Below are 20,669 nucleotides of genomic sequence, written 5' to 3' on the forward strand. Positions count from 1 at the left end.
GATTCAGCTTCTAAATTTAACCCCTGCCTTCCATCACATCCCCTCCCTCTCAAGGTCTGTCATTCAGCTGAGGTGTTGGAGGAAAGGATGGTTGAAATATAGTCTGCCTGAGGTCAGGCGTGTCTGGGGGGTTGCTGCTGGGACGGGATGAGATGGGGTGGGGGGTGGGGGGGTTATTTCATTGTTGTTTGGACATGGTATTGGGCCTAGACAGAGTGACAGGAGGGGTGGGTCGGTTTATGAAAGGAGGGGAGGCTATTTGGAACCCCCACTATTAAAGGCAAAGGGGCGAGGAAGACGGGAGACTATAGGAGCAGTGAGTCACGCTGTGGAGGGGAAGAGATAATTCAGGATGCCAGAGCCAACCAAAAAAGCAGGTAAGTGTGCTTGATCACATTCCGCTGGTTTTGAAATTTAAAGGAGTATAACTTCCCTATAGCATATGAAACAGAACTCATTGCGTTCTCTAAAAACCCAAACTCTTGATATTAACAAAATCCTGACTTCATGACATTGTTTATTGTCTTCAGTATTGCAATCCATCAAAGTCTACATATGACCATATATCATTAAAACTCCACTCATTCTTATAGTAGAGTACAGTAATAGTAATAATATAGCCTACTTCAGCTACTTGTACCTGTTCTAGCCTTTATGTAATTTCAATCTAATGGCGAAATTGGCAGACAATGCAAACAGCATTACCATACAGTATGTGTGAGAAAATATTCTACTCTCTTAAGCCACACCCCTTTCAAGAGTATGGAGCCTTCAAGTGACTTTAAACCATGACAAAATCAGGCTTAGTACAGACCTGTACAAAATACCCTGATTATCACCTTTTACATTACACAAAATGGAAGGGTATGCCAGTCATGTGACCAAAGTTTTAAAAACCATGAATGGGTGTGCCTGTCTTTCTGTCATCAGTAAAAACAAAAAATGTATGTTTTTCTATACAGATAAATATGTGCACAATGGCATAAAAATAGTAATTTAACTTACAGGTTAATTATATCTGTATAGTAACTTCTGTGACTTTATTTGGAGAAATCAAGGTGTTTTTTTTAGCAACAGACCAAGTAAAGTAATATCTACAGTACGTTGGTAACCATAGTTTGTGACCCCATCTCTTCCACCATGGACAACTCAAAGATATTTCACGGCTTAATGAGTTGGCAGCAGTTGTTTGGCAATATAATCGCCCCAACAACTATGTATCCTACAGAATATGGCATCTCTGACACCACTGCCAAAATCACGTCATAATATAATTATCCTTCCAAAGTTCCAAGTGCTTTCCAGGGTTACCAATAAACTGGAGTGGTAGTTAATCTAAGCCCTGTTTGCTGCGTGATTAATCGAGAAGCTGAGCTATAAATCAGCTCAGGAACTCAGAGTCACTTCATGAGGTCCAGGTGACCAACATCATCTGGGATGAAACTGACACTGCTACATTTCCAGCGTCACTGCGCTCACAAAGTAAACACCACTCATTCTGCACCACTGATCCAAAAACGCCTGACAGGATTCCAACTTGACAAATGACTTTCCATAGTTATTTTTCCTCAATGGGAATGCATTGCTGTTTGTAGAGAGAGAGCTCAACATATCAGATGACACAATGAAGCCCAAATAGTCAACTTGTGTGTGCTAAGACCTTTAGCTTTCAGGATTTGTCAAACAATAACCGTTATGATCTGCTTGAGCCTGTTTGGCATTATCATCAATGCCTTGCTATCAACAGGATGTTTCTCTGGATTTTATATTATTTTATTTAAGTTTTTGCTTCAAATCTTGCAATAAACACATGATTTGCAACAAAATTATGGTGTATTAGATACAAAATAATAATTCAAAATAAGAACAGCTACAAGCAACTCAGTAAAAAAGAGAAAAAAAATACAGTATGTCTTAAGAAATGATTATTAAGCTGATACTGATTTTACTACATGTAAGCTCTACAGGCAGGTTTTACAAAGTCGGCAAAGTAAATGGTGCAAAAGTTCAGTCCCTGATTTACTTTTTGCCTTTTTGATTTTGTAATGGACAAAACAGTCTGGCCAGAAGACCTCAGGCTGTGTTTAGTTCAGAGGTTTGAGCGGTCTGTAATAAAGCTGGTGGTCAAAGCCAACCAGGACAGACCTTCAAGTAATTATTAAATTCTTAAAATCAGTTCTAAAAATATTAGGCATCAATGTTAAAACTGAAATGTGTGTAATGTGTAATTTATTAAAATAATTGTATTAACAATTTATATTTTTTTTATTTTGTGCAAGTTGAAAGCCTTGTTATTGCATTTTATATTAGCTCAAATTGTGAGAGGGATTTTGATCATGAAAAAAGCCCTTTTTACTTTAAATGGGGAGAGATAAAGATGGAAAGGAAAACAAAGTGATTGAGATGAGGACAGCGGACATAACAGAAGAGAACACAGACTGCATACGGACCGCAGGCATATCATTCTTTCTGCGCTTCCAGAGTCACAAAAATAGAGCCAAACTAATCCCTCTACTATGATACCTGCGCCCCTGTTGCAGCTGAAGCCTGCTGGGCTCATTTATTAGCGGAGCACACTTGCATTCTATTTTTAAACTCATAGAGTCATCTTGCATCACATGGAGGTTATTTGTTTAATGTGGTTTTGTAATGCAGAAGCTGAACTGTTTGGAACTCAAGCCATCTTCACACCTGACAGTAACATGTGTCTTGTATTTGAATTGTGCCTAAATATGATAGAGGAATTGCATTAGCCGACATACATTACATAACATCTGGCACATGCATGTCCGGTGCCAGAGCCACCACTTCCACTCAATATTTTTAGGCCCTTTTGAAAGATGACAAGTGTTTGGGAATTATATTGCTAAGTGAACTTTTTATTACTTTTCAAAACAGAGGAAGAAGTTATCTTAGACAACATGTACGCTAGGCAACAGCTGAGGAGAAGACAGTATTACACAGTTGTTGTATGTAAAACTTACTATTAATAGTTTGTCAGTCTGACAGCAGACGCCTTGTCTTGCTTGTTTCCCATCCACAAAAACTATTCTTTTCTCAGTTACTGTCAATACTCCTAAATAGTTTTAAGTTACCAACTTTGCATGTGATTCCTAGCTGAATCCATGTACAAACATTTATTTCAAATTAGTGAGGTGAGGTGTTATATGTGGATTGGTGGTTGGGTCTTCATAGCATCTGGGGTGTATTTATATCAGATTTTTTTATCTGATTTAGTTCTATCCAAATGCAATCAGAATACCCAAGATACATGCTGATAAAATGTATGAAAGGAGTTTCATTCACCATCTCATGAGAGGGTAATACCAGTTGAAACAGATTATCATGGATATCATGGATAGCTACTGTAAGTAGTGTGTGTGCTACAGATATTGTTCATCCTGTGAAGAACTCTCTTCAGTAGTTGCTGTGATGTACAAGCCACTAAAATACTGATTAACTTATAACTTCAGACTTAATCTAACTAAATCACAGCTTCAGACTTTTGCACCTCTCTCTTCAAATTTTTTATTCAAGAATCATTATTTCAAAAGTCAAGTCAAATTTATTTGTATATCCCTTAATTACAGTTACCATAACAAAGGGCTTCACAACGCCCACATTATGAAAACAGTAAATGAAAATGAAGAAGAAAAACACTAAGAAAAAACAGATGGAAAATTAAAAACTCTCTTACTTGAAAAATAATACAAAAGCCATTATATAGGATATGTAGGGGTGTGTCAACCCACTTCAGGGTGAGCTGGGTCAGAAAGTGAACATATAGATATATAAAGCTCAGAGATTCTCAAGCAATGATCTTTGCATACTCTGTTAGAGTCTGCTACAGGATCTACTTGTGCATGGCTGGGGTTAGAGCCTTGGATAGGATTATGGAAATCACTGGATCTTTATGAATATGTGTTCTTGTCTCCTTCATGGCATGTTTGACGTAATAACTAACAGTCAATACAATTCAAAAACAAAAAAACACCCAGGACGGAGGACAGATAAAGATCCTGGAAGTTTACTTGCCAACTGAGGATGCTTTTAATAGTAAAATGAGTTTAACTTTGAAACCCCCCTTCGTCGCTGACCTTTCAACGCGCAGCCATTTGCTACAGTAGGCGTTTCGGAATTTCCCAAGTCGTTCCCAAGAAGACTTATTGCATAACAAAATGTTTGTGCCTTGAGATGTTCTGAGTGTGTAGTCGCGCGGAAGCCACAAGCAGAAGCAAATTCATTGGTTTTCAATTAGCGCCACCCAGTGTGCTGGAGAGGCTACAACACTGCACTTTTCAACGCGGAAAGCGCAGCGGAAGAGCCTTGTTCTTTTGCTGAAATGTGAATGGCCCATCATAAACTCTCTCTCCCCCTCTCCCTCTCCCTCTCCCTCTCTCTCTCTCTCTCTCTCTCTCTCTCTCTCTCTCTCTCTCTCTGTCTAAAACCATTGTTCAGCTTCCAGTGGTCAAAATATATGAATCATAGCATTAGGGTTAATGAAGTGAGTCAGACAAGACACAGTCAAGAGGATACCGATGAAATTACTCAGGATGAATCAGAAACATTCTGGTGTACTGGACAGCACTTTGTTAAGAAAGAAAGAAGTTCTTGGTAGGTTTGAGTAAGTGTTGTGTTTCACTTCATAAAAAACACTTGAGATATAAACAGTTAGCTTGAAGCTAGCTGTGCAATTATTTGATTTTCTTGCAATATTGCAGAATCCTCGTCGATTAACAGTCAGCAAGTCAATTATAGTATCTTTGCTTTCACCCCAGGATGACATGATCATACCCTAACAGCAACAATGAAAACAAATCAAACTGATTTGACAGACTTATTTTTTGTTTTATTTTGAACCATCCCTCCCACTTCAGTTTCAGCATTTATCAAGAAACCAAAGACTCAGGAGGCAGAAGAGGGTTCCTCTGCGGTCTTTGAAGCAGAGACCGAGAAGCCTGACGCAAAAGTAAAATGGCAGTGCGACACAAAGGATATTGTCAGTGGCAACAAATATGCGGTCACAGCCGCTGGAAACAAGCACTCCCTCACCATAAAAGCCGTCACCATGGGAGATGCCAGTGTCTATGCGGTGATTGCTGGGGGGTCGAAGGTCAAGTTTGAGCTGAAGGTCTTACCAAAGCAAGGTGGGAGGCTTTGATGCTGCAGCTGTGTGTTTGAGGCTTCCACTCACTCATATGTGCTATGTAGCCGAAACAGAGCACAAAGCAACATGGAGCACTCAATGTAGAAAACCACTGAGGGAGTAAATACTGTACTGCACTGTATGTATTTGATGTTTCTGCACATGAACTCACTTCTGCGCTGTCTGATGAGCACCATTACTCTGGAGCTGCTTTGTGTGATCTATCTTTGTGAGCACAGTTCGCTCAATATAGGCGTTGCAAATGGGCAATCACTGACACAATCACAATCATTTTGTCAGGCACTTATTTGTTAACAAACCCCACAGAGCACTGTATGTTACCATGACTGTGTGCTAAGTGTTTCATACACAACACTTGTGTTGTTAGCCTGCCAATGTGACCTGGTGAGGTCGTGTGTTTTGGATTTGATAAGGCGGAAGCAAATCTAAGAGAAAGGAGAGACAGAACGGCAGCAGACTGATGGGCCTAGTGAGCTACAAGTGACTACTGACTGCCCACAGCTGTCTGTGGCTCGTATCATACCACCCTTGCTCCGTCTGTACGCCGACCTTGACCCTCACACCGGCAGATTATTTCCTCATGAGTAACCGGCACTTGACTGGGGCTCAGGATAGGCATGACAAGCAGCTGATAACACACGGAAAATTGGTCGGCCATTTAAAGATGATAAGGCAGAAATATTTGGGTGATAAACGTTTTGAAAGCTTGCCAAAGAATATTTGGCTCTGACAAAACAGTGTTTAAAAGTATCTCAAATGGGTCAAATAGTTCAAATGTCTGTGTATACTCTGCATGCCTTCTGTGTTCCTTGGCACACTACAAAAATGGCCATCTTTGCAACTCATTTACAGTAAATCAAGTTGCTATTAAGTCCTAAAATGTTATATTTCTTAAAAGCAAGTGAAAAATAGATTTCACTCTTTTCCAAAGCAAATTGACTTTTTACAAGAGTTTTCTTGAATTAGGTGGCAGTATCTTTTCATTTGTTTTTAAGAAGTAATACGGTACTTGATGACTTGTTAAGAGATGTTTGCAGTGTATGGACACCATCTTTGCCATTGTACGTGTCTCATTTGTGCCTTGTTGTCTCTATGGTATTTGTAATGCAGCAGCCCCTGAACCGGCAGGGACAGAGCCACCGGCTCCAGCTGAGGCCCCTGCTGGTGGAACAGGGGAACCCGCTGTGTCAGTGGAACAAGGCCCTGCTGCCCCACCTGCAGCTGAACCCAGGCCCACTGCAGAAGAGACCGCTGCCCCAGCACATGATGCTCCTCCAGCTGAGTGTGGGTCACACAGTAGCATTCATTCATTCTTTCATTCATTCATACATTCATTCATTTATTCATCTATGTATATCACAAAACCTTGTTATCTTGGAATTACAAGGTCCCATCTAACAATTTCTTCAAAAATTAGATATTCACATACTGAAGTGTTGTTCTACAAAGAGTACAAAGAGTTAGATATTTTTGTATTTATTATTATTTACTTAAGTGGGTGAAAATCAGAATTTCTGCAAACCCACTTGAACTTCAGATTAAAAGGTTCCAAAAGGTTCTGTGAGTCAGTTACATGTGAGAAGAAATGTTAAGTCAGAAGTCAAGTCTATTTGTACAGCCCGAGTTTATTTGTATAGCTACAGTCTCAAAGGCCCACATTAAGAAATCACAAAGAGAGATCCAACCAACCAAACAAGAATAACTTTGTTTAGCTTGTTGAACAGTAAAAACACACACACACTAAAGATCTTAGAAATCAGGCACAGTTAAGACAGTGAATTTAATGTATTTTATTTTTAGTTTGTATTCCATCCCAGCAATCATTCCTATGTGACCCACTACTTTAATTTCTTCTCCACATAGTTTTAAGGGGTTTCCCCATTTCCCCAAGTTTATTATTTTTTGGTCTCCAATAACAAAAATAGCACTGATATGCCAATTCTATTTAATTTGAAAGAATACAAAATGTGCAGGATGGTCGGTTTAGTCATACAGTGATCCTGATTCAGTGGGTTAACTGATTAACACACTAAGCATTCATGAATATAGAAAAATAATCACTATGATAAATTGTAATATAAAATCAAATATGTATTGCTTGACATATTGCACAGTCCTGTGTCTAATGGAACCATATAATTCTGAACAAAATGAATTATAAGGTACCATATGCAATTTTACCATGTTCAAAAGTCCCATTTCCATAGATTTTGATACTCTGCATTCAAAGTACCTTGAATGAAAACTTGAGAGTTCAGTATCTCAAAACTTCTCTGAAGATGTAAACTAGATGTAACCTTGTAATTCCAAGCTCACCACATGTTGTACTGTGGTTTAACAACTCTGCTGTCGACTGTGTCACAGGTCTATTGAATGAACATAGCCTATCCCCTATGCTTTCTAACATGCTTTTGAATTTGAAGTTATTTGATTTTGAACTTTCTCAACTTCAATTATGGCATTCTATTATGAACCTGTTGCATTTCCAGGTGGACAGCCTCCAGACACCAGGCAGGACCTGACTGGCCTCTTCACAGAGAAACCGCAGAGTGGAGAAGTCACTGTGGGTGAGCAGCTCCAAAATACTGAATAAACAAACACGTTTCTCTTGAAAAACATAAATAATCTACCCTGCCTTGGGTGATTCTGTTAGATTTAAGAAAAAGAAAAAAAGTATTTGAAAAAGCTGTGTGTTAATAGCCTTTAGCTGTAACTTTTACCTTAGCTTTTAGCTTTTTATCATTAAATAATTTCATCAGCCTAATATTAAACACTGAGCCATCCAAGGTGGGAGGCACTGTGTGAAGAGGTTTTGGAAATAATGTTTTTTATCATGAAAAACATATAATCAAATATTATACATATAATCAAAATGAAAAAATACTCAATTTTGTAGCAAATTCTATGTTGATTGTCTCACCACATACAAATTACAAAATATAAAAAGTTGTTAAGTTCATATGATAATGCATGAGTTTAAGTTTATTTGTATAGTGGTATAACATAAAAGCAGCATAAAGCTATAAAAAAAACTAAAATATTACGACAAAAAACAAACAAAAAACAAAAAAACAAGAAGAAAAGAGAAGCAATCAATAATCTCTGAAGAGATAAAATAAATAAATAAATAAATGTATGTAAATGACACTGTTGAAACATATGGTAATCTATTCTGCTGTGCAGGTGAAAACATCACGTTTGTGGCTAAAGTGAATGCTGCCTCACTGCTGAAGAAACCCACCATCAAATGGTTCAAAGGGAAGTGGATGGACTTGGCCAGCAAGTCTGGAAAACACCTGCAGCTGAAGGAGCTGTATGACCGCAACACTAAGGTAAGACTAATGCTGCACAGAATAAAACAGAGACAGATTAATATTATCTTTCTCATATCTCTCCTCGTGCGACATGTGGTTACAGGCCTACACCTTTGAGATGCACATCATCGCAGCCAAGGCTAACTTTGCTGGAGGTTACAGGTGTGAGGTGTCATCCAGGGACAAGTTCGACAGCTGTAATTTTGATTTGAGTGTACATGGTGGGTTGGACTACTTTGTTTTGTCTGCTTATTTTTTATTTTTTGTTGTTGTTTCTAATCTCATTAATTTAGCCAATAATATGGTTCAGACTTTGTAGCTGTTTTTGAAAAATTCCTCAAATCAAGGGCTACTGGTGGTATTAGTATACATCTTTTTGTTGTCTTGTATCACAATGATTGATTCTTGTATTGCATTCCAGAGGCTTGCGCTGTCGAAGGTTTCGACATAAGGGCAGCTTTTAGGCGCACGTAAGTTCTTTTTAATTTATTGAATCATCACATTTGGTGCTCATTCAGGGTTTGATTGTTGGCTCATATCTTTAATACTATCCCACAGATATGACAGTGGACCAACATGTTCCCTCTTCATAGGGGGCTGAGCTATCCTTTTAACTTAGATATTGGAATCCTTGATCAATTTCTAACTAAATTCATTTTTAACTAATGTTTCTATTTTTAATATGCATTAGGTCGGCTCTTACTATCATCTTTAATGTGGTGCCAGTGGTATACTGTCAGTTTATTGTTACAGAGGGTACAAAGATTGTTTTAATTACTCTGCCCTAAATTGGTTTCAAAATTATCTTGAGTACAGAAAACAATGCATGTTTTATAAAAGGCCTTCACTTGTGTTTTCCCAAAGGGAATTCCACAAGGTTCCATTCAAGGCCCTGTGCTATTTTGTGAGCGTGGAATTCTAAGGTTCTGAGATAGTGAGCATCAAAGATCCCAGAAGGCAAAACAGTATTCACCTTATTTTTAAATATATAAACCCAAAATGTTCTTTTTTTAAAAAGATAACACCACACAATGATAAAGTATTCAAAGATCTAACTAAATTTTGATCAAATAAAAAAAGTCAGATAGAACCTTAGAATTCTAGGTTCACAATTTTCCATCTATATCAATAATATCATGTTGATAAAAGAGTAATTATGAATTATGAATCTATATGAAGAGGATATAGTCATTTGCCAGTGCATCATTATTTTTTGGGGCAATTTTAACCTTCACCAAGGTTTTAATTCTATTAGAAAATAGCTTGCAAATCTCAAATTAATTTATAATGAAATGTAATTCCCAAATGAGATAGCCACTGTTTGGAAAAAAGTGGCATTATGATATCTCAAAATTAAAACAAATCATGATCATTTTAAAGGATGGTAGGTAATTAAGTGATAAACTAACTAAGTTAAATTAAACCTGTGGAATAATTACTGCACTAACTCATTTCGGTCTTTGAAAATATGAATTTGTTCCAATTCTGTTGTATTTAAGATATCTTAGCACCATACAGTGGTCTTTATTCTGCTTTGCCTGCTATTACTTTATATAGACAGTATGGTGAAGACTCAAATGTGCGAGTTTAAACACGGTTCATACCTACAGTAGGAGGGCAGCTACTTAGACCTCTTTACTGCCTAATGATAACTGCCAAAGCCACTGAAGAAATGTTTTGTTCTGTATTGAACCAGCAGGTACAATTGGGAACCACTAATAGAATTATCAAAAACCATTTAGAGATTCAAATGTATATTCCACTAGTGACAGTTCTATAAAGCAGTGGTCTCCAATCAGGTGCATTCAAAAGTTCAGAGTATGCAGTTTTTAATTTCAGCCAGAAACTACACCAGCTGATTCCACTTATTACTTACCCCCTCTGTGGCTGAAGTTGTGCTAATTAGTGAAATGAGCTGATGTAATGAAAACCTGCAGTCTCTATAGGCCTTCAACTGCACATTATTTGAGACCACAAAAGCACAAAAAACAAACAAAAAACAAAAATAACCTCTGAAGAACCATCTCTTGCATACATTAGTGCATAACTTGTAGTTGTTTTGATGCCACAGTTGATCAGGTAGTAATATTGCAGCCATTATTAGTCTGTCATCTTACTTAATTAACATTTAAGGTTCTAATTTGTTACGATCTGCTTAGACATTAATCATATTGGATGATCAGGACATTTAATTAGCAGATTTAATAAGGAAGTAATACGGTTAGTTGCTTCATTAATGAACTACATTGGAGTAATTATCATGGTGTGTAAGGAGTAACTGTGGAAATGCTAACTTATTAGGGGTGAAGCTGCTAAGAAGAGAAGTGGACCATCAACAAGGTAGTGAGGGGGTTTGTTGCAACAGTGGAAGCTCATATTCAAACTCTGTGGACTCTGATTGGAAAAGCAAAGAGAACTCAGGACAAGGATCAGAGGCCTTCTCTCTCCTGTGACCTGCTTCTTCTCTTCTTTTGAGTCAAACAGAACCAGTGTTTTTGGATCATGCAGCCTCCATCTGCTGGGTTTTGAGAAAACGACCACAGGAGAAAGATCAAGAGAGGACTAAACATGTGCACTACCAGTCAAATGTTTGGACACACGCATTTTTCTTTATTTTTACTATTTTTCACATGTTAGATTAATAGTAAAGACATCAAAACTATTAAATAACACAAATGGACTTCAAAATCTAAATCAAAACTATCTTAGCTTTGGAAAGAAATTCATACATAGGCATGAACTTCACTATTTATATTTGTCTAAGAAACAAATTTCAAGCATTTAAACATAAGCCAAAATCAAAATGGCTTAAAGATAATGAAAAACATAGTACATTCAATCAGGTGTGTCCAAACTTTGACTGGCAGTGTAGATTTTTAAAGAGATCTTAAAATGTGGTAGCTGTCATTGAGTTAACCTTTGACTGAGGCAGACCCAGATATTTGGAGATTCTATAATTCGGTCCGGTTTAATAAACTGCTCAGTAGCACGTTCTGGTTTAAGGTCGGCCATCACCTCTCTCTGATCTACTACTAGGTCTCAATCAAAACAGCAGAGCCAGCTGCACAAACAGCTACCCGGCAGAGTGAGCTTTGGCCCCGGTTTGATTGTATTAAAAAGTGCAGGATGTGCTAAGACACACGGGCTTTTCGGTGGTCTGGCCCTCCCATAGTTCTGCCACATGGAGGAAGTGCCGTAGTGTGCTGTAACTTTACCACATAAACCAGAGACTCACCGTCTAATCCTGCTGTGAGATCAGAGGCAGGAGACAAACACACGGCTAAATCTATGCCCTTGCCTACATCTTTCATCCCGTTGAGCGGGAGCGGAGCAGGCATTCCACACTAGACCAGGTGGTTTCTCTAACCTGGAGTGCTTTGTTTTGTTCTTGTTTGGAGGATTGCTGCTGTTGCTCATGGCTTGAACATGGCAACAACTGTCTCTCCAACAAGACATCTGCCTCTGCATTCATTTCTTTCATCCACCTATTCACCCATTTCATCTTGCAGCCTTTCCATATTTACATACACAACTTTTTTTTTTTATTTCTATCCACCTTTCAATATTTGTTTTGAACCATTTTTTTTTATTCTTGCTCTCTTTGCATGTGAGAGCTACAATAAACAAGAAAATGATTAAATAAATCATAGTTGACACTGTAATATTGCCAAAGCCTAGGAATATAGAATTGTATTATTCAAAACAAATCATGCCTGTGGAAAAAATTAACATACGTCTATTCTTTTGAGAATTATAGCAATGTTGATATACTCAGTGATGAGAAATATCCCAGTATACAAAATGAAAAAAATAACCCACTGTGCTGTTGCTGATGTTTTGTTGCTGGTTGCTGATGTTTCTACAGTAGCACAGATGGAAATGAGGACTCAGGAGAACTGGACTTCAGCACCTTGTTAAAGAAGAGGTAAGTAGTTGCAAAATACTTTCTATAGTCTGTAGACCTTGAGCAAATTGAAACAAAAATAATTTATTGATTATATTCTCTCTCTCTCTCTCTCTCTCTCTCTCTCTCTCTCTCTCTCTCTCTCTCTCTCTCTCTCTCTCTCTCTGTCTGTCTCCACATATCTCTTCAGAGAGTAAGCAACTTCTGCATTTACAGATTGGAATGATTCCCCTCTAGTACTAACTTGATAAGCCTGAACGTCAACTCACAGCACGTCATGACTTAGGGTGACCAGATGTCTCAGGATTTTACACCAAAATTTCCTAATTTTGGTGTTCCTCCAATCCTTGCATCCCACTGCCAATGTGAAAAAGCATGTGATTATATATATTGGATATTTGCATATCCAAATCTAATCTAATATTTCTACAAATTCATCCATACAAGACCCGATGTCCCACCATATGTGGTTCTGAAAATCTACTCACCCTAGCTCACTTTTAACATAACACTGATCCCGTTCTAGACTAATCCTGCAATGGACCGTATCACACCTCCTGCCTTGAGGACCTTCTCACAATTACTGTAATACACCAAACAGCAAATACGTCCGCTATACTTCACAGACATAGAGTCACTATTGTTTTTTTTCCCATCCTTTGTTATAAATTGTTTTCTCTGACACTTGAGTCATTCACAGTCTTTACTTAATACAAAGTCACCATCCCAACTTATCAAAATCACTTTTATGCAGCATGCCCTATTATAAGAAATACCCCACATCCCATGTCATAACCCAACACAGCATAATGTTTGTTTGGTTGACTGACATTATTGATATTTAGGCCTAATTTGTAACAAGGTTAATTTCATTGCAGTTTTACAGCCACTACGATATTAATTAAAATATTAATTATGTTACAAAAATCTCATTTCTAATCTGTTGATTGATGTATTGGTGTTGCTTTTGAGATGCTCTGGATTTTTGTAGTGTGTTTTAATCCGTCTGGTTTGTTTTACCTTACTTGCCTCTTGGGTTCATCCTCTGAATGAGCAGCAGTTTTTTAAAACCCTCAACTCGGTAAGAAACTGCTGATGTTGTTATTTTGTCTGGGTGTCCTGTGGAAACTGTTTGTTTATATTGTGTGCAACTTTGAGTGAAATCTGCCAGCTTTCAATTAATTAAAGAAATGACTAACACTTTTCAATAAGCATAATTAAAAATGGTGAAAAAATAATGATTTCATATTTATTAATTATTATTTGATGATTAAGTAAAAACATAATAATGATTAGGACGTTTTCTATATTCTATATTTCTATTTCTTCTTATATTTAAAAACCTCTTGTTAATTTTCCTAACTATATATATGTAACTATATAATAAGGCCTCAGATAATGTTCATTTATGTCTTACAAATCACCTATTACTATGCAATCGTTCATTTACTAAGCACTGCAAATTTTTAAATAATGTACACAATACCATTTACTATGAATTAGTAGGAAATAAACTTATCTACAATTAGTTGTTAGTTAGCCATTAAATAATAATTACTAATAAATATGAAATAATGATTAATTCACAGTTCATTAATCTGTTAGTGATTATTGTAAAGTGTCACCAAAATGTGTTACTTGCAGTATAAATCTTAATATCTCTACCAATGATCTATAAATTGTAAAGTCTCTATTAAGCCACTAGTATACTGAATTCCTCTGGGCTGTTTTACCTGACCAGAGCCACACAGGTGAACGCAGAGCCTGACGTGGATGTGTGGGAGATTCTCCAGAAAGCCCCGGCTTCAGAATATGAGAAGATCGCTTTCCAGTACGGCATCACAGATCTGCGAGGCATGCTGAAAAGACTGAAGAAGATGAAGAAAGAGGAGAAGAAAAGTGCAGGTTGGTGCAGAATTTCTAACAGGATTCTAATAATTACAACAGCAATAATAATGCAAAATGTAAGGTATAATAGCAACTGATTATTGTACATCTCATTACTGTACAACTTAGCTTTCCTCAGAAAGCTGGATCCTGCCTACCAGGTGGAGAAGGGGCATAAAATTAAACTCGCCGTTGAGGTGGCCAATGCAGATGTTGAGGTGAAATGGCTGAAGAATGGACAGGAAATTCAGCCGACTGGAAGGTTGGAATTTGGAGAAAAACTGGCTCCTATTCACATCATTTCATTAAAACATACCTGTAGCCTACAACATGGAGTATTAAACAGATAGAATTACAACTCTTAATTATGTTAATGCCATCTTTTCATTTCTCTTTTGCTTTCCTTATCTCCTCCTCTACCCCTCTTACCCCCATACCCCCCCGCCTCTCCCCTCAATATGTGGATGGACTCACTACCTTGTCATTTCATTACATTACTAGCAAGTAAGTTTCCTAATGAGGGTAAAACAAATAACAATAATAAAATCTTTAAGTTCAAATGGCTCTTACAGTTTTACTGCTCACAAAACAACTGTGTATAAGCCCTTTCCCCAATGCATTTTCTGTCATTTTACCAACTTCATGTTTTCCCCGGTCCAAACCCTGAGAACTAAGTTGTCTGAAAAATAACACGTTTTATAATGCTGCAAATATAACAAGAAAGACATGACTTACTGAAAAAATCAAAAGATTTATGGAAGGTTTACAATTTGTGACAAGCAGCCTGTCCTTTGTCAAGGTACATCTTTGAGAGTGTCGGCAACATGCGCTACCTCACCATCAACCACTGCTCCTTGGCAGACGACGCAACATATACCTGCCTAGTGGGAGATGAGAAGTGCACCACTGAGCTCTTTGTCAAAGGTGTGTATGACTCACATGTAGCTCACAGCATAGACATCAGATGGAGAAGGCAGTTGCAAGATCCACAGTGTGAATGAGTCACTCATTCTTATCTGTTATCTGTTGTCTCCAGAGCCTCCTGTCCTGATCCTGAAGAATCTAGAGGACCAGATGGTCATGAAGGGGGAGCGGGTGGAGCTTGAGTGCGAGGTGTCAGAGGAAGGAGCCCATGTAAAATGGTTCGACATTTTACTTTAAACTCACAAATCAAGCGCCTGCTAGTAGTCAAACTTTCACAAATCATGCTCCTGGATCATAGTTCCCAAAAATTAAACCTCAAAAATGTAGCATCAGCCACAAGGTTTAGGGCCAAATGAACCTCCAGCCACATCTACCCCAACCCATTAAGTTATTGGAGGTTACATGCTGACAGGGTCTCACAAAAGAAGTGCTGAAGTTTAGCCATACTTTTTTATTTAATGTAAACACTTGATATTATTTAATGTTTCGATTTCATCACTGCAGACAAAGCTCCAATTTATAGAATGTGTGCTGTCAGGTTAAGTGTCACTAATACCAAATTTTGTTTTTAATTTAACAACTTTGGCACAATTCATACATTCTATCAATTTAAAGCAGTTTTTCAGTTAGTGTGTCATAGTGCGCATTGCTCAGACACCCAGTAGATGGCATTTGAGTTTGTCATGGAAGCCCACATGGCTTCTCTGACTGACAGACAGATGCCAGCCCATTGAGCACAGTCTCTGTCACAGGCAGGGACATCTTGTATCACTGCTAGCAGTAAATTATCACCCCGGTGAAAAAGTCACATTGGCATTTTAGTATGTCCCATGTGACCTTTATCTGAAGGAGAAAGTCACTGCAAATATATATCCGTGTCTAAAATAATTTTCTTGGAATAGAAGCCAAAGATCTGTGTGAGGACAGGCTAAATTGTGGGGAATTACAGGAATGCAGTCGAGTAATTATGAGAAACTGAAACTTTAAGTAAGAAATACTGTATGGCTGTCCCAATTAAAAAGCTAATAAATCAGTGCAATTGAGAAATCTGTAGTGTATTCATCCTGTCTAAATCTATTGAGCATTGCTTTACTTACATTTTTAAGCTCTTCATAATTTTCTAAGATGTCTAAGATGCATGATGTGTTTTTAGTATTTGCCAAATTATCAACAAGTATCAACCGGCACTGATCAGAGCTACCTAATAAGTTTAGTTTTGATCATTTTGGTATATATTGGTATCTGAACATCTGTGCAGGGAGAAAGATGGTGTGGAGCTGACAAGAGACGAGTCCTTCAAGTATCGCTTCAAGAAAGACGGCTGCAAACATGTACTGATCATTAATGAGGCCACAAAAGAAGACTGTGGGCACTACAAGGTTAAAACGAATGGGGGCGAGTCTGTGGCTGAGCTCATGGTGCAGGGTAAGTCCCATCGTATTTTGCTCCGGGTCTGAAACGCTATTGTCAGTAAAGAAGCTAAACAATCCAAAAACACATTCTCATGCCCCACCAATAGTCGTGTGGCCTTGTCACTGTTGGCATGCTGCCTAGCCTTGGGATGTGGAGGCTCTGGCCATTACCCACATCAGTCTGCCAAGGTTACTGAGCAGACAGAAGTCCAAATGCCAGCTAAAGTTAGAAGACATGGACCATTTTTACCTGAAGGGCACAGGTCCGCACAAGTGACCCTGTTTCTCTTGTCTCTGTCTCCCCTTCTCTCCTGTCTATTGTTTTGTTGTGCTGTTGATTTACTGTTGCTTACTGCACTGTGTATATGTATTTTTAATATATCATGAAATGTGGGCCAGCCATAGCAACCAAAAGCAAAATAAAAGATAAGATCAGATAAGATAAGATAAGATAAGATAAGATAAGATAAGATAAGATATACTTTAATTGTCCCCCTGGGGAAATTTGTCCTTAGCCTGAAACCTGAAAATATAACGTTGACCACGTATAAAATTTACCAATACACTATGTTGACATTGTTAAATGCTACATTTTCATAACATTGAGTAACAATTTGAATATCCTTGTGACACAATTACCTCTAAAATCTGACATATTCCAGAGGTACGTGTCCCATGACAGAGGAAAAAAAAGTTGATCTTTGTAATAGTTTCTCTTTTTATTAATTTTTAAAACTTTTTATTCTTATTTTTTTGTAGATGAAGGTTAAGTTGCGGTCTAAAAGTATGTTTTATTGATAGATGGTAGAATTCCTTCTAGTACCATGGCACAACAGCCTGGTGATGCTGATGAAAGATCTGCACTCGACCCATCAGGATTTTGTAAGTTTGATTAGTAGATAGTAGTCAGTTGTTTTTTTAATATATTTTGATTTGCCTTGTGATACTCAGTTTTTTTTTATTTTTGATTGCATACGCTTAGAAGTTTCAATTTCAATCCACAGGTAATCATTTAAGAATGATGGATGGGGACGGTTCAAACTCATCCCTACACGGACGTAGGAAAAATATAAACATCTAAGAAACTGTCAGCTAGTTTCACCCTCTTTGTGACTACCAAGTAACCATGTCATCTCAGCATCATTAGCTTACAGAGCAGAAGTACTCATTATGGTACACAAAAACCCTTTCGATCATCATACAACAACCATCCAACTTTGGTTACAATTTGAGTTTTATGTATTCTCATGTTTTCATTTAGAATCTATCATTTAGTCCTGGCTAAATTTGAATATATATACGCACTTGTATGTTTGCATATATATTCATGTGCTGCGTATGTTTGTGTACGTATGTGTGTGTGTGTGTCCCAGGGGTTGTTGTGTGTAGATCACCATTTTAAACCTGATCCTCGTCCCTGATCTGAGCCTGGTTAAGTTTATCTGCCGCTCTAATCAAACACTGAGCCTGCCAAGAGTTACCAGCTGCCGATGTGCAGCAGGGATCAACACCTCGGTCCGCAGCAGAACTCCCATTATAATGCCATTCCCAGCTCATTTGCTCTCCCTGGCAGCGAGCTAACATGACACTCCTGTAACCTTTACTAGGAGTGAGGTGTGAGTCACCTAGTCCAGATATCAGTTTCTCTGCGATAACTTTAATAACTCCCATGTACATTATTTCCCGTGATTTAATAGCCTCAGCCTCCCACATCTGGTGTTGATATCCCCCTACTTTATTTTCTGCCATAAATCCAATTAACTATTCCCCTTGTATCTGTTGCTAAGATACAACACACAAAGGCTTCAGTCAAGATAATGAACACCTCTCGCTCTAACATATTATTACCATATTATCCTCACACACAATAGTTGCATCTTATTTCATCTTCTCATCACCTCCCGTAAAGCACAAGGCCTCCATCATGCAGTATGAGAAACCCTAGTTTGCATTCTGTGTATTTAAATCTTTGTTTTCTGACAATGTAGAGAAGGAACTCGAGGTGTACCAGAGCATCGCCGACCTCACAGTGAAGGCAAAGGATGAGGCGGTCTTCAAGTGCGAGGTGTCAGATGAGACTGTGAAGGGCACCTGGTACAAGAACGGAGTTGAAGTCAAGTCTGATGCCAGAACCCATATCACGCATATTGGCAGGTGAGGATGGTATTGTGTATGTGTCTTCTGAATACTTGTGTACATCAACTGTACTGTGTACAGCCCATGCCGCATTTGAGTGACCTTTTTGGAGATTTTGGATCTTTTAAGGATCCACAAACTGACCATTGATGACGTCAAACCTGAGGATGAGGGAGACTACACTTTTGTGCCGGATGGCTACGCCTTCAACCTCTCCGCCAAACTTAATTTCTTGGGTAATACTGATGCTTTTACATAAACTACTGAACACTACGCAATTAACATCATTTATAGTCCCAGAAGGCAATTTTTATTTGGATGAATTTCCTCACTTTCCTTTTTTTTTTCTCATTTTCCAAGAGGTGAAGATTGATTATGTGCCACGCCAAGGTATACAACTCCAAATTTCCTGTTCCTTTATTGCATAGATTAAACCATATTATGAAGATTATAACAACTGAAATGCAAGCTTTTTTTTTTAATCATTTGTTTCATGTCCTAAGATCCTCCCAAGATCCACCTGGATTGTATGGGTCGCACTTCTGATTCCACCATTGTGGTGGTGGCTGGCAACAAACTGCGTCTGGACGTCCCAATCACTGGAGACCCTGCTCCCACAGTGGTCTGGACCAAAGGAGAGAAGGTAAAACATAACATAAAGCCTTGTGGTATTCATCAGCTACATGCCTATTGCCTTTCATCTGCCATCTGTCCAGAGTACAGTAGGTAAGGCCTGCAGAGAAAATATAGAGGCTTGCTGAGAAAGCATTATCTCTTTCACAATCAAAAAAATATTTAATAACCTTTCTAATACATTAAGCATTCTAGGCTGTTTACATCCTTATAAAATATGTAATGCAAGTGCAATATAATACAGGCTGAGTAGATCACACTCTCATCAACTAAAGCTATTTTGATTCAACCTGAAAATAACCGTAAAGTGTCACAGATTAGCTGTGCACACTTACTGATGTTATAAGAACTAATGTTGGCATTTCTCCCTGCTAATAACATTGGCTGGGATACTTAGGTCTTTTCAATGGTGAGAGTATTCTGACTCTTCTCACCCATCTGAACAGGTAGGATGCCACTAACATGTTAATTGCCTTCAGGTGCCTGGTAGCGCACTGCTCTTTTAGCTGAGGAGAAGGGGAGGTTTACATGCCTTCTCTGTTCTCTTCTTCTTTTACTGCTTTGCTTTGCTCAACTGTAGGCTAGTTCTGTAAAGCCGGAGGGAGAGGAGAAGGGAGAGCCAACATCCTCTTGGACGATGAAGGATGGGGAAGTGAGTGTAGACCTGAGTATATAAAGTTATCAAGGCCTTGTGCATGTCTACATCTTTTTTTTTATTGTGGCTGTCTGCAGCATCTGGATTCTGAAATTCACCAACTCCCCTCTGTATATTGATGCAATTGCCTGCCTTCGATTTATTCTGTGCCTGTTTTTCAGGCATGGTCTTTCATTCCTTTGTCTTTCTGCATCCATCTGTCCAGTTGTGCATTTTCACATTGTTAAAGCTCACCAGCCCTTTGTCTTTTACACTGGGGAAAAACCACATGCTGCATATCTGTCCTCACCAGTAGCATATGTTGCCATCATAGAAAGCACAAGGATTGCCCTTGCAACCACTTGATTGAGATAACCAAGTTGTGTGCTACAATATTCCCATTGATTTACTGTTTTACAACAATGAATGAATAAGATGCAGCAGTATTAATGGAGGATAGATGCAGACAGATGCATGAAAGGCAACTTCTACACTGGCTATCACCAAACACATATGTGTGTTTTGCTTTGCTTTTTTGCTTTGCTGTGTCTTTACTGCCATCCATCTTTAAAATGCCACACAGCACTCCGTGCAAGGTTGCTGCATGCATCATGCATATCCATCCATGCCCATGAGGTAAGAGCATGTTCTGAATCTT

At 38.3% G+C, this 20,669-nt stretch overlaps 1 protein-coding gene across 1 annotated transcript in view; it reads left to right on the forward strand.

The window, feature by feature from the left end:
- The first annotated feature begins 352 nt into the window (after positions 1-352).
- The window catches only part of mybpc3 (myosin binding protein C3), a 34,360-nt gene continuing 14,043 nt past the window's right edge, over positions 353-20,669 (forward strand). The window contains exons 1-21 of the mRNA XM_071917181.1: positions 353-377; positions 4,878-5,147; positions 6,302-6,451; positions 7,657-7,734; positions 8,351-8,499; positions 8,585-8,702; positions 8,903-8,951; positions 10,783-10,821; positions 12,347-12,406; positions 13,440-13,466; positions 14,127-14,290; positions 14,402-14,534; positions 14,774-14,776; positions 15,072-15,196; positions 15,309-15,414; positions 16,455-16,621; positions 18,597-18,762; positions 18,874-18,980; positions 19,105-19,134; positions 19,248-19,387; positions 19,958-20,029. Of these exons, the coding sequence (XP_071773282.1) occupies positions 353-377; positions 4,878-5,147; positions 6,302-6,451; positions 7,657-7,734; positions 8,351-8,499; positions 8,585-8,702; positions 8,903-8,951; positions 10,783-10,821; positions 12,347-12,406; positions 13,440-13,466; positions 14,127-14,290; positions 14,402-14,534; positions 14,774-14,776; positions 15,072-15,196; positions 15,309-15,414; positions 16,455-16,621; positions 18,597-18,762; positions 18,874-18,980; positions 19,105-19,134; positions 19,248-19,387; positions 19,958-20,029 (2,178 nt within the window). The remainder of the gene's footprint in view (positions 378-4,877; positions 5,148-6,301; positions 6,452-7,656; positions 7,735-8,350; positions 8,500-8,584; positions 8,703-8,902; positions 8,952-10,782; positions 10,822-12,346; positions 12,407-13,439; positions 13,467-14,126; positions 14,291-14,401; positions 14,535-14,773; positions 14,777-15,071; positions 15,197-15,308; positions 15,415-16,454; positions 16,622-18,596; positions 18,763-18,873; positions 18,981-19,104; positions 19,135-19,247; positions 19,388-19,957; positions 20,030-20,669) is intronic.

Source organism: Centroberyx gerrardi, chromosome 1 (assembly GCF_048128805.1).
Source record: "Centroberyx gerrardi isolate f3 chromosome 1, fCenGer3.hap1.cur.20231027, whole genome shotgun sequence".
NCBI lineage: Eukaryota > Metazoa > Chordata > Actinopteri > Beryciformes > Berycidae > Centroberyx > Centroberyx gerrardi.